The sequence below is a fragment of the Tachypleus tridentatus genome, chromosome 2, assembly GCF_004210375.1.
Source record: "Tachypleus tridentatus isolate NWPU-2018 chromosome 2, ASM421037v1, whole genome shotgun sequence".
Classification (NCBI taxonomy): Eukaryota; Metazoa; Arthropoda; class Merostomata; order Xiphosura; family Limulidae; genus Tachypleus; species Tachypleus tridentatus.
The window spans coordinates 154,096,688-154,110,459 of record NC_134826.1 but is presented as its reverse complement, the minus strand read 5'-3'; the positions used below and the strand labels follow the sequence as shown (position 1 = coordinate 154,110,459).

General features: G+C 32.5%; 1 protein-coding gene across 1 annotated transcript in view; it reads right to left on the bottom strand.

The window, feature by feature from the left end:
• Positions 1-1,238: 1,238 nt before the first annotated feature.
• LOC143245397 (NEDD4-binding protein 2-like) overlaps positions 1,239-13,772 on the bottom strand; it is a 78,959-nt gene continuing 66,425 nt past the window's right edge. Inside the window, exons 9-10 of the mRNA XM_076491691.1 lie at positions 10,256-10,480; positions 1,239-7,591 (exon numbers count right to left, since the gene is read on the bottom strand). Of these exons, the coding sequence (XP_076347806.1) occupies positions 7,546-7,591; positions 10,256-10,480 (271 nt within the window). The 3' untranslated portion in view covers positions 1,239-7,545. The remainder of the gene's footprint in view (positions 7,592-10,255; positions 10,481-13,772) is intronic.

Below are 13,772 nucleotides of genomic sequence, written 5' to 3'. Positions count from 1 at the left end.
ATGTTGGCATACATTTTTATGTTAAAGCCAAGATTTAGCTCTAAGGCCTCATATTAAAGAAACAAAGTTACCTTTTTGTTGGGGACCTAAAAATAACACTGCATTTAATATGAAAAAAAAAAAAAACGAAATATAAACAACAAAAATTAATACCAAAGATACATCCCAAGCCAGATACAAATGAGCTTTATTTTATTGTCATAATACTATGAACATAAATGAATATCCACCCTTTTCTTCACCAATAATTCTATTTTAATGTGAAATCATACACAGGAATGATGTTTTTTTCTTCATCTACACAACAATCCTACTATAACAATATTACAACTTATATATATATACAACTAAATTTTCTTTAATATGTGAAAAAAAATTACTTATGTTAGACACAAAAATGGAAGACAAGTTTAATTTTTTACTGAGAGTAAATTGCACATCATTTCACTTAGATAAACTTGAAATAAACACATTTTCACAGAATTATATTTTCTAACTATTTATTAAGATAAAATTTCAATTCCAAATATAAACCTTTGGTTTAAAATAATTAAACAATTTATTTTCCTACACAAGTTTTGTAACAGATTAAAATCTTCAGTAACTTGAACAACCAACCACGAAATTAAACAACTACATCTAATACAAACACCCACAGCAATGACTTTAAAAACAGTGAACAAAAGTACACATCCACACTAATTTGTTTGCAATAAAAGGAAGTTTTTAACATCTACAACCTCATCAAAATTACTTCTCTAATTAAAAACTAGGGTGAGATATATGATTTGATACAAGTCTAATGTTTGCTACTGAGATCTGGTAAAAATTGCTTCTATGATTTAAGCATTATTTTAAAGTAATTGCACACAATGATCTGATTTCAATAAAGTCTAATGCTCCTGGTGAAGTATTATTTTACAAGTTTCTGCAACAAAACATGACCTACAAATCAACGTACATGTTTCGTAATCTTGTTTAACTAATTTTAGTGAATCATGATTTACATATCTATAGGTACATGTCTGAAAGCATGTTATTTATTAAATTATACAAAAAAATGACCTGAAATGAAAAGTGTATAAACAGATGTGTATATCCAAAAACATGTTATTTTATTAACTTCTACAATGAAACATTATTACAAGTATACACACACACACACACGTTCAGTGTCCAGTGACTGCTTTTATAAATTTTACTGTGAAAACAATTTAAATCAATATACATTCAAAAGATTTATTTTACCATATTTTGTAACTGGAACAAATATATATGTTTGTGGCTATAGTATGATTGTTTTGATAACTTGTACATTTTATCAACAAATGCAGTTCTATACAACAAAATGTTACGAAAATTTATCTTTTCAGTAAAGTACTCCAGTCGGTTAAAATTATGTTCAACACATCTGCAAAGATGCCAACCATTACGATTTGAGCGTAATCATTATGATTTTGGTGTATACATTACGACTATACGCTCATACAGACAAATATTACGACTTGTTGCAACTCAAATTATTATATATTATATAGGGCTATACAATAAAGTGATAAATTGTTCCCCCAGGGCTTGAAAGGGGTGAAAAGAAAATTTCTGGTGAGATACAAATAAATTTTGATAATAAATAAAAGACAGTCCACATGGCTACTTGCGATAATCATGTTTGTGCTTGAAATAATAAAAAAATATTTGTAACTTCGACGTTTACAAATAGTTTGAGTGCGGTGCTTTTCCATACTGGGTACGTGGGGGAATCCATAGTTACGTCATCAGTGCTTGTTTGCTAATCAGCGCTCGCGTAGATAGGTATTTCTCATTTTATAAGCAGCATAGAAACACCAATGCGATCGTTCACAAGATAGAAAAAAAGATGTCTCATTCACCAGACTGTCTTGTTTCTGGCAAATCTAAAAGGACTAAAACTGTGAATTAAAATTTTAGGAAAGAGTATAGTGCAAAATATCTGGTTATTGCATCAAACGTCAGTAACAGTCATGCGTTTTGTACAGTTTGTCACATTGATTTTTCTGGTGGGATAAACGATTGTTCCAATACAAAATCGGCATCTCACCAACAAAAGGCTGAGGCGAAGACAAAAATGATGTAAATAACGACAGTTATGAGTAAGAATTCAGAATATGAAACCATAAATGCAGGAGTGATGTTCACGCAATTCGTCATTGCTCATAATTTACCCCTAGCTGTAGCAGATCATCTATTCAGAAAAATGTTCCCAGACTCTGATACAGCGAAAAAATATGGCTGTGCTAGAACCAAAACTACTCATTGTACAAATATTGGGTTGTGAAGATGACAAAATGATTTCAAGCATACTTACTAACAGTGTTTACAGTTTAGTCACAGATGGATCCACAGGCATGGATGACCCAAAACTGTATCCAGTGGTTGTACAATATCTTGATCCTTTGCTTGGAAAAATTGGTTGTTCTCTTTTTGACAATGGTGGAATGGAAAAAGCTTCAACGGGAGAAAATATTTAAGCTTTTGGACCACGAACTGACAAAAAAGGAAAATTCCATGGGAAAACTTATTTTTTTCAGACAATGCCTCAGTTATGTCTGGTATAGGTAAAGGTGTGATGGGACACATCTCAAGAGGACAGCCTAGCATTTACTTCATGGGCTGTGCCTGTCACCTCATGAATATTGCTGCCCAGAAAGCTTCCAGAGAACTGCCCTGCTCAGTTTCCGATATATTGATAGATATCTACCATTTTCTGGACAAAAGTGCTAGCAGAAAACAACATTTCAAAGCGTTTCAAGGATTTTATGACAAAGAAACAAGAAAAATTCTACAACTTGTTAACACAAGATGACTATCACTTGGGGTGTGCCTCAACAGATTATTGTACGTGTGAAAGCCATTGAAGAAGTATTTTCACTGTGAAAAGGAAAAAACTAGATTCAAAAGGATCTAAATGTACAGCTCAATCAGGCAGCAAGACTTTAACAGTCAGGATATCATCTCAGCCACACAGGGACACAGTAAAGACATCCTCTCAGCCACACAGACACACAAGGTAACAGTCTCCAAAAGCAAAGAAACATTTGATATAACTCAATATATGTTTAGGCAGTCTGACCTTGAACTAAAGAAGAGACAATCAATGAAAAAAGAGAAGAAAACGAAAGCTAACAAGGAAGTAACCAAGAAAAGTTATGTGCAGAGCAAGTTAGATAAGTTAACAGTTTTCTTAGACAACAAAATGAACTTGTTATTTTGTGTTTTTCTTCAGTCTGCAATTCCTCTATTTGAGCAAGCCAATTTGATATTGCAAAGAGAAGAACCTTGCATACACATTATGCATAGAACTCTGATTACACAAGTTAAAAATATACTTGTCAGATACATCAATCCAGAATATCTTGAAGGCAACATCAGTGAACTTGACTACAACAATGAATCCTTATACAAATCTGATGAGGCAGTTTCTATTGGAAATGCTGCCAAGGAATACATTGTTAAATATGAAAAGGACCTGGACCAGATCAGCTTCTACACCAGTGTCAAGAAATACTATATTGCAGCTACAAATTACATGATGAAATATTTCTCTCTAAATGATGAACTTCTGATTCATGCATAAGTTGCTGATCCAAAACTGAAAGACAGCAAAGATTTCTCTTCTCTATGCTTCTTCACAGACAGGTATTCTGTCCTTGTCAATACACATGAGCACAACACTATTGACAGGTTGGAAGGGCAATATTTGAACTATCAAATTGATACTTTCTCAGAAACTGTCCTTCAGTTTAATGTTGACAAGTTTTGGGTTCAGCTGTCTACAGTTAAGGATGGAAATGGCAACCAGAAGTATGACATTCTGTGTAGGGTTATGCTTGGAATTCTTACAATCTTCCATTCTAATGCTGACAGTAAAAGGATATTTAGTTTAGTGACTAAAAACAAAAGCAAGTTCAGACCAAACTTGAGCACCTCAGTTTTGAGCAGTATTATAACACACAAGATGTGTATGCAGTCAAGTGGATAATGTTGTTATAACTCCCAACCATCCAGACATTCTCATGAAAGCAAAGGCTGCAACAGCTGCAAAACTATTACAATAAGTGTCATAAACATGATATAAACTGGTCCTTACACAAAGGCTTTTTCTGCTTACTGTTTGTGCATGTTCAATGTTGTTTTACCAGTATGTTTGTTACTCTGAACTAAATAAAAGACAATTTCAAAATATATTTTTTAAATTTATTTATTAAATACACAAAACAATCATAAATGAGCAATCTATAGCAGTAATAAATAATAACAGTTATAATAATAATATAATAATAAACAGCTGAGAGACATTGGTCAGGCCTAGTAGCCGCAAATGATAAAGGGCTCTGTCTACAATCAATACGCTCAGTCTTTTGAAATAGTTGGCATCTCTGGTAATGTTGTGAGAGAATTTAGTAAATACCACATGTATTTCTAATGGTACAGTTTCATAAATTCAAACAAATAGTAATACTGACATTAAAATTAGCTGTACACATAATACTAAAATTATTTTTTGAACAGTCTGTAAATACTGTACATTTATAAATTAGATATTAAAAACTATCATAAACTGTGATTGTAAGAAGGAAAGTTATTTACCTGCAGTTATTTCATGTCTTTCTTTATACTGGAAGTTAAAAGTAATGGTACGATTTTCTTGAACAATAAAATAAAACAAATATATGGAGCTGTTCTCGACTCAATCTGTTGCCTTTGGCAGTTACAAATGCTGTACAAACAAAAAATTGTCTAGCTAATTATAAACATGTTACAGTTTTGATTTACCCCAAAACAAATGTTTGGAAAACACTGGAATTTTACAAAGAACAATTATTTCTCATCCTATTGCAATAAATATGTAAAAATAGAAATATCAATAAGGCACTGAAATTTTTTACAATAGCAAAAGTACTATCTTCACTTCAAGAGATGTTTACAGTACCTTCAACAGATGTTCCATCAAAAAATAATTCACAGAAATGGTAAGAATGGTTTACATTGTACATACTTTTTGAAACAAGAACTACTGAATATTTGGATAAAAAACATTTTGAAGTAACATACACATTGTAACTGTTACATAGAACATAAAACTATCTAGTGTAGTACACTGATTAATTTGCTTAACTAGGATGGATCATACACAGAAGGGCCAGGTGTTGTTTGATGATTAGTGTGCTCAACTGTGGTGAATTACACACAGAAAGGCCAGGTATGGTTTAGTGCTTAACTATGATGAATTACACACAGAAGGGCTCGTGTTAAAACTATGTTGAATTACACACAGAATCACCTATAAAAGTTTTAAAATTTTCAAAACGAGGCTCAAAACTTGAGTGTTTTGAATAGCTGACTATTCTTCTTCAGGAGAATAAAGGGTTATGTTTAATGAATGTGATTAAATATATAGGCTTGGATGTTGATGCCACATAAATTGGATGTTCAATATAAGTTGACCTTGAGAACTAGCCGATCATAACCTAGAGTTATTTGTATCAGGTTTAGTTTTGTGTAAAGTTCATAATAGTTATAAGAATTGTTAATTAATTTATATAAAGATAAATTTAAAATAAACAACAGAAATAAAATTAAAATTAAGTAACAGCAAATAGCAGTGGGAAATGGAGAAAATAATAATGTACCTCAATATACATGAAGAATGAAAACACTAACGTAAAGTAAGTTTAATCATGTATTTAGTTTTAGAAATCTATTCATGAACTTGTGATGGTTAACAATCCCAGGATCAATATTGATACCATTCAGTGTTACAGTATTTGTAAGTGCTATTCAGTAAGCTTCTTTAATTCTCCAGTTTGTCTTAGATGTAAAATTTGTCTCAATACCCATAAGTTTAATGTCTTCAAGAGAGTGTCCAGGAGGCACACCAGTTTTGAAACCAGACGTTCTTTGTTTCTTTTTATTGTTCATATATAGTTATTAAAAAGTTCCCGTAGAGTTGTTTTGGTCTGATCTACATACTGAAAATTGCATTTTCAAGATTGGATTAAGTTAATAACATTTTTTATGTAGAACAGTTTACAGAAACAGTGATTTTGAACTGCTTTTGGTTGTCTTTATTGGAAAAATTTATATGTTTCCTGCATGAACTTACAGGTTTGACATTGCTTGCTATTACAAGGTTGACTTCCACCTGGTGACAGCTTAGATAGACCAGGCATGGTCTAGTGCTTAACTTTAAAGGATTACACATACATAGGCCAGATGTGATCTAGTGATTAGTGTGCCAAATGTGGATTAGAGGTGTCTCATGGTTTGAGGCCATGGGTGCATTATAAGAGTGATGGTCAAATCTAAATACACATAACTGAAAAGGGATAAGTTAGACAAGACTTGTTCACAATGTATAGTAAGGTGACATCAAAGAGGATAAGATGATCTACATCAGCAAACAATACTACAGAAAACTCGTATTAAATATAATTTTACTTTCATTATATAGGCATACGATTTCTAATCTGGCCTCCAGGAAATCAGAAGAACCTGATATCTCACTATTTTTGACAAAGCTACACTTTCAAGAATCTCAGAATTGTCATATTGCTCCCATTAGTGCTTCTTCAGTTTACCACAATGCATGCATGGCACTTTAAATGTTGTATCATTATCTTACCTCACTTTACTGCATTCTCTACAGAATTTAAACAGATTTTCACAAGGACTCGAGTCCCATGCAGTGTTTCTGTAACTTGAACTTCTATGTGAAACCTCTTAAAGTTCTCACTTCTAATTGCTAGTAACAGATCTGTTTATTTTTTTATGTAGTTTACTTTCTAAAAAGCCTCAAAGTTCTCTCTTAAATTTAAAGATAACTTTCAATTTTGTCTGTAAGGGTGACATTTGGCTTTTGCATATAATTTAATTAAATATTTAAGTTTGCCAGTGAGTGGATAATGTATAACGTACCCACCAGACTACTGGAGGCTATGATTTATTAAAATTGTTTATATTGTTAGCTTGTAAAAGTGAGCTGTGAATCAAATTATCATGTTAGATGTAAATTTAAGGGACACCTTATGTATTCCTGTTCTGCACAAAGTCCACCACTTGTCTTCCATTGTGTAATGGTACTTTGTTATTTGTTTTTCTGTCAAGATTTAAATTACAGATTGTAAAATAAATGCATATGTTCTGTCTCATTACTTTTAGCCTACTTGCCACATCCAAAACACACCTGCATGTGAGATCCATGAACCTCAACTTTTGCAAGCCTGGATTTCTCTACTTTGTTGGGAATCCTTAAGATAATACATCTAACACAATAACCAACTAAGAACACATGGCTTTTTCTCACTCTGTCTAGGTTGATGACGGTAATATACGCTTAAATTTTACACGCACAAGAAAGTCAACAAGAAAACGATTTGTAACCACTCTGTCTAATAAATTTGTCTGACATAAAAGTACTAAGTATATTTTTCTACATTTTCTCTTGTTCACTATTTTCTAGAAAGTATGGACTCTGTTCTTATCCAATAAACGTATATCATTAGTAGGTCATGTCAATATCACTTTAACTGTTCCTCCATGGACTTCTTCAAATCTGCAAAAATATAGCTAAACTTTAACAAAGTCACACATATCTTAAAATGAATCAACAGATTCTTTGAAACAAAGTTTGTTGTTACATCTGAATTCTTAAATAAACATTTGAAAGTGAATTAAATTAATAATGCTACTTTAGAATGAGTTTTACTGTTATATCAAGACTTTAATTTTTCATATTTGAGTCATTTCAGTGCAATGAACCACGGAATATCAAAATATATAAAGTGATATCAGTACCATCTATAAAAGGAAAAGCAAGTTGACAGACAATGTTAATATATTCTACATTATACACAGAAACCTTTTGAATAACAAAAGCTCATTAAATGTAATACAGATTCTTGATTAAAGTCAAGCCATACACACATCTGTTGAAAAGAAATACAAATAGTTTCATTTTCAATACCATACTAAATGGTTATACCATCTACTACAGTTACATAGAGATGCCAGTGGCTAGTGATGATACTTGCAATTTGTATTATGGTTACATGTCAGGTACATTCTTGGGAAGTGATCATACTTGAAATCTGTACTGTTGTTAAATATCAGGGACATTCTTGGTAAGTGAACATACTTGAAATCTGTACTGTTGTTAAATATCAGGGACATTCTTGGTAAGTGAACATACTTGAAATCTGTACTGTTGTTAAATATCAGGGACATTCTTGGTAAGTGAACATACTTGAGATTTGTACTGTTTTTTAAAATTAATGACAGTGACTTGCATTGTAGTTAAACAACAAGAACAATCTTGCCAAGTAATTGTATTTATATTGCAGTTACACATTAGGGCTAGTCTTGTCAAGTGATTGTACTTGCATTGTAGTTACACATTTAGTCTTAGCAAGTGATTGTACTCACCGACAGGTAACAATCTTCAACTAGTTACACATATTCTCGATAACTATGATTACATTCAGTAAAAAAACATATACCATAAACAGATATGTAACTGTTACATTAATATGCATCTTTTCATCACATTTTAAAACCAAGAAGCATCAGATTTTTTAAAGAATATAATGCATTCAACTCTGCACAGGGACAATGCCCCTCAACACGAAGACACTCCAAACAAACTGAATGTTCCTTACGATGACTGATGTTAACCACAGAACAACTGTAGCATACACTGAAAGTTTCACACATTTCTTCCACTACCCCTGTACCAACTACAAGTTTCACACAACATTCCTTTCTCTTGCATATATTCTCAAATAGCCACTAATATTATATACCAAATAGGTCACATGACACACAACATTACTTTCCATTAAAAATATTCCTAACTAGTCACCTGTAGTACATACTGAACATGTCACATGACATTGCAACATTACTTTCTCTTACTTATATTCCAAACTAGCCACTCATGGTATATACTGAACATATCACATAACATTACAACATTCCTTTCTCTTACTTAAATTCCAAACTAGCCACTCATGGTATATAATGAACACATCACATGACATCACAACATTCCTTTCTCTTACATATATTCCCAACTGGCCATCACAGTATATACTGAACGTGTCACATGATATCACAACATTCCCTTCTCTTACATATATTCCAAACTAGCCACTCACACTCTATACTGAACATGTCACACGATGTCACAACATTTTTCCTACTGTCTAATGTTGCATATCTCAATACAGGTAAGTCCAAATAAACTATGGGCAGTAGAAAAACTTGGACAAAACCTACACCATAAAGATTGTATTAATTTATGTTTGAGTTTTTCTCTTTTAGATATAATTGGTAAATGTTTATGATTGTAAAATAACAAATCTTAATGTAAATTTATAACATTATTTACTGAAATATCTATTTGATAACAAACTTTTATTCAGTTATTGTTAATATATTTTATAACATTATTTATTGAAATATCTATTTGATAACAAACATTTTTATTCAGTTGTTGTTAATATATTTTATAACATTATTTATTGAAATATCTATTTGATAACAAACATTTTTATTCAGTTGTTGTTAATATATTTTATAACATTATTTACTGAAATATCTATTTGATAACAAACATTTTTATTCAGTTGTTGTCAATATATTTTATAACATTATTTACTGAAATATCTATTTGATAAACATTTTTATTCAGTTGTTGTTAATATATTTTATAACATTATTTACTGAAATATCTATTTGACAAACATTTTTATTCAGTTATTGTTAATATATTTTATAACATTATTTACTGAAATATCTATTTGATAACAAACATTTTTATTCAGTTATTGTTAATATATTTTATAACATTATTTACTGAAATATCTATTTGATAAACATTTTTATTCAGTTGTTGTTAATATATTTTATAACATTATTTACTGAAATATCTATTTGATAACAAACATTTTTATTCAGTTATTGTTAATATATTTTATAACATTATTTACTGAAATATCTATTTGATAAACATTTTTATTCAGCTACTGTTAATATTTTTTTCTAATAAACATCAGGTAATCTTTTCAAAGTGTTGAAATATGACATATCGTTAATGACAAAATATTTCGACAAACACTTACTACCTTATATTCACAGTTTGTCTTTCAGTAGAAAGAATTTTGAGGCTAGACTAATGAAAATTAAGGTTTGTTACTATACAGTACACAGATTGCTTTACCTGAAATTATGTCTTTTCAAGTATTCAAATACTGAAAGTTTTATTTTTGGTTTCTTGTTGACACTGTGAGAACCTCTGCCTGTGATAACATATACCACCAGTTTCCTGTCAGGAGAAGCTTGCAGCTCTTCCACCTTACATGCTAGGAAAGTTTCTAGTGCTTCTAAAGCCTCCTGTTGGTAGAGTCCATGCAAATCCAGAACATGGTCTGCCATATTTTTATTACTAAAATACATCGTTGAAAAGAGACAAGATTTTCTTAACAAATAATATTACAATAATGAAGCAATACACTCTATAATTAATAATGAAAATAATAATTTGTTACACACAAACCCACAGAGGTTGAGTACATTTCACAATGTTAAAGTCCCATAATTCTCTATATGATGACTGCAGATCTTGACAATAGCCAGTCAAGTTTATACTTGACTTATACAGCCATTATTATATGGCTGTAGTGTCAAAATTATAATGCTACTATCTACAGGCTTTCCATAAAAATCTAATGTAGAAGGAGAATGGTTTTCCAATATCCATTTCAACAATCAATATAGCCATACAGCTGAGTCTGGACATTAGACAAGTGTATCTCCATACAGAATAGCAGAAATACCCACTTCATTCTTCAGCTGCCCGAGATATTTTACAGTTAAATTAATTTTGTGGATTGGTTGTCAGGTGTTTTATGGTGCAAAGCAACTAGACTATCTACACCAAGTTATTATAAAGTGTAAAAGGAAATAAAAGTAAAACAGTGCATCAATATCAGATAAAAACTTAAAGTTAAGAAGGACTAAGGCCCATAATAACTATTAAAAACATTTGTAAGCTGGACAGTGTCATCATTGCCAATGACACTGCCCAACGTCAGAGGTAAACTTGTGGACAAAACATGTCTTAGAATTGTGCTGTCGTCACAACTGAATGATGTAAAATGTGAACTTTTGTGACTTGAGTGTCACATAGATGGTACAGTTTCAGGTAAAAGGAAGTAATGAATTAAAAAACTGTAACCAATACGTAGTCCAGTTAGAACAACTTCCTCCTTCTGGAAACAAGATGGCCAAAGTCCAATAGAGGGCTTTACCTGGAAAAGCTTGTTATGATGTTGCTCATTTCGAGTGCCAACTAGTGCAGAGTTGAGTCTTGAATACAGGACCATAATCCATGTATGGAACAGGCACAGCATTGATAGTACCAGAGAAGACAGACTTAGCTGCAGTGTCAGTAAGCTAGTTCTTGCGAATGCTGACATGGCCTGGTATCCAGAAAAACTGGATAGAAGATGTAGAAATACAGAGATGCCAACTACTTCAAATGACTGAGTGTAATGATTGTAGACATAGCCCTTTATCATTTGTGGCTACTAGGCCTGACCTATGTCTCTAAGCTGTTTATTATTATATTATTATAACCTAAGCTGTTTATTATTATATTATTATAACCATTATTATTTATTACTGCTGTAGATTGCTCATTTATGACTGTGTTTTGTGTATTTAATAAATACATTTAAAAAAATTCTTTTAAAATTCTTTTTCATATTCTGAATTCTTACTCATAAATGTTGTTATCTGCATTGTTTTGTCTTTGCCTCAGCCTTTTGTTGGTGAGATGCTGATTTTGTATGTCTGGAACAATTGTTTATCCCACCATGCACCACAGAAAAATCAATGTGACAAACTGTACAAAACACATCACTGTCACTGACTTTTGATGCAATAACCGGATATTTTGCACTATACTCTTTCCTAAAATTTTAATTCACAGTTTTAGTCCTTTTAGATTTGCCAGAAACAAGACAATCTGGTGAATGAGACCTCTTTTTTTTCTATCTTGTGAACGATCGCATTGGTATTTCTATGCTGCTTATAAAATGAGAAATACCTATCTACGTGAACACTGATTGGCCGACAAGCACTGATGACGCAACTATGGATTCCCCATGTACCCAGTATGGAAAAGCACCGCACTCAAACTATTGGTAGACGTCGAAGTTACAAATATTTTTTATTATTTCAAGCACAAACATGATTATTACAAGTAGCCATGTGGACTGTCTTTTATTTATTATCAAAATTTATTTGTATCTCACCAGAAATTTTCTTTTCACCCCTTTCAAGCCCTGGGGGAACAATTTATCACTTTATTGTATAGCCCTATATAATATATAATAATTTGAGTTGCAACAAGTCGTAATATTTGTCTGTATGAACCTATAGTCATAATGTATATACCAAAATCATAATGATTACGCTCAAATCATAATGGTTGGCATCTCTGGAAATAGTACAGTCAGTTTTGAATATCAACAAGAACAGGGTGAGAACTAACATAAAGCTATTCCATGGCCAATAGAGCTAAGTGAGTCAGTATAAATAGTACAATTCGAGTACTGCTTAGCTTCTAAGCGATACAGGGTGAAAGAAGTGGCATATAATTTGGAAGTGAACACAGAAACTCTACAGGGGATTCTGAGTGCAACTACCAAACTACCAAGCCACAACAAATCCTCACAGAACCCAACAGAGTCACCTAATTTTGAACCATCCATATCAATGAAATTGAAGGATGATTCAAAAGATGTTCAGCAAACAGAAGATAGTAATTTCAATCTGGAGTATCTGCCTTCCTCAGATAATTCAAAGAGTCACATCTGGGGATGGTAATAAGCCATGATGGGATGAGTTAACCAGTGAAGACAGCAACGAACTCAATTTAGCCAGCTCCACCTGGATACGAAGGCCAAAAGGAGCAATGACAGACCATCTACTCCAAAAAAGCATGGCCAAGTGAGGAAAAAAGACAACCTTAGGTGGAATGTTGTGGTAAGGACTGAATTAACAAAGTATAGAGAAAAGAAAGTTACAAACGGTAAAGGTGTAGAAGACATTCATAAGGCTCGATATACAAACTCTGGGCTGAAGAAGTGCAGAAAGCTCCCGAGCAGAATGCGCCCAGATGGTGAACAGGGCCGAGCATCTTCAAGGCCGAGATTCTGGCAGAGATCCATTGTCCAGTTTTGATCAAATGAGGGCATAAGAGAGCTTTAGCATAGAACACCGATCCACTATCCAAGAGGTGGAAGAGAGGACACAGAGAATGTTCAGTGCCCCAGCACACTTGACTTGTAGCTGCATGATGTGTTGTATAAGTTCAGCTTACAGTCAAAGATAAGCCCCAAGAACCTTCCTTCAGGGACAGCAGGAAGCACTTCACTGACACAAAGTTCAGGATCAGAGTAAATACCCTGTTGGTGGCAAAAGTGTATGTAAATGGTTTTAGAGAGAGAAAAGGTAAAACCATTTGCTGTGGTCCACTAAGTAAATGATTGAGGGCAGTCTGTAGCTGCCTCTCAATAAACCTCATGCTCAATGAATGACAGGAAATGTGGAAGTCATTGACATAGAGCCCCTTTACAATTGTAGGAGAAAGTTGTTCAGTGATGGCATTAATCTTTATACTAAAAAATGTGACACTCAAGTCATAGCTCTTAGGGACCCCAAGTTCATGT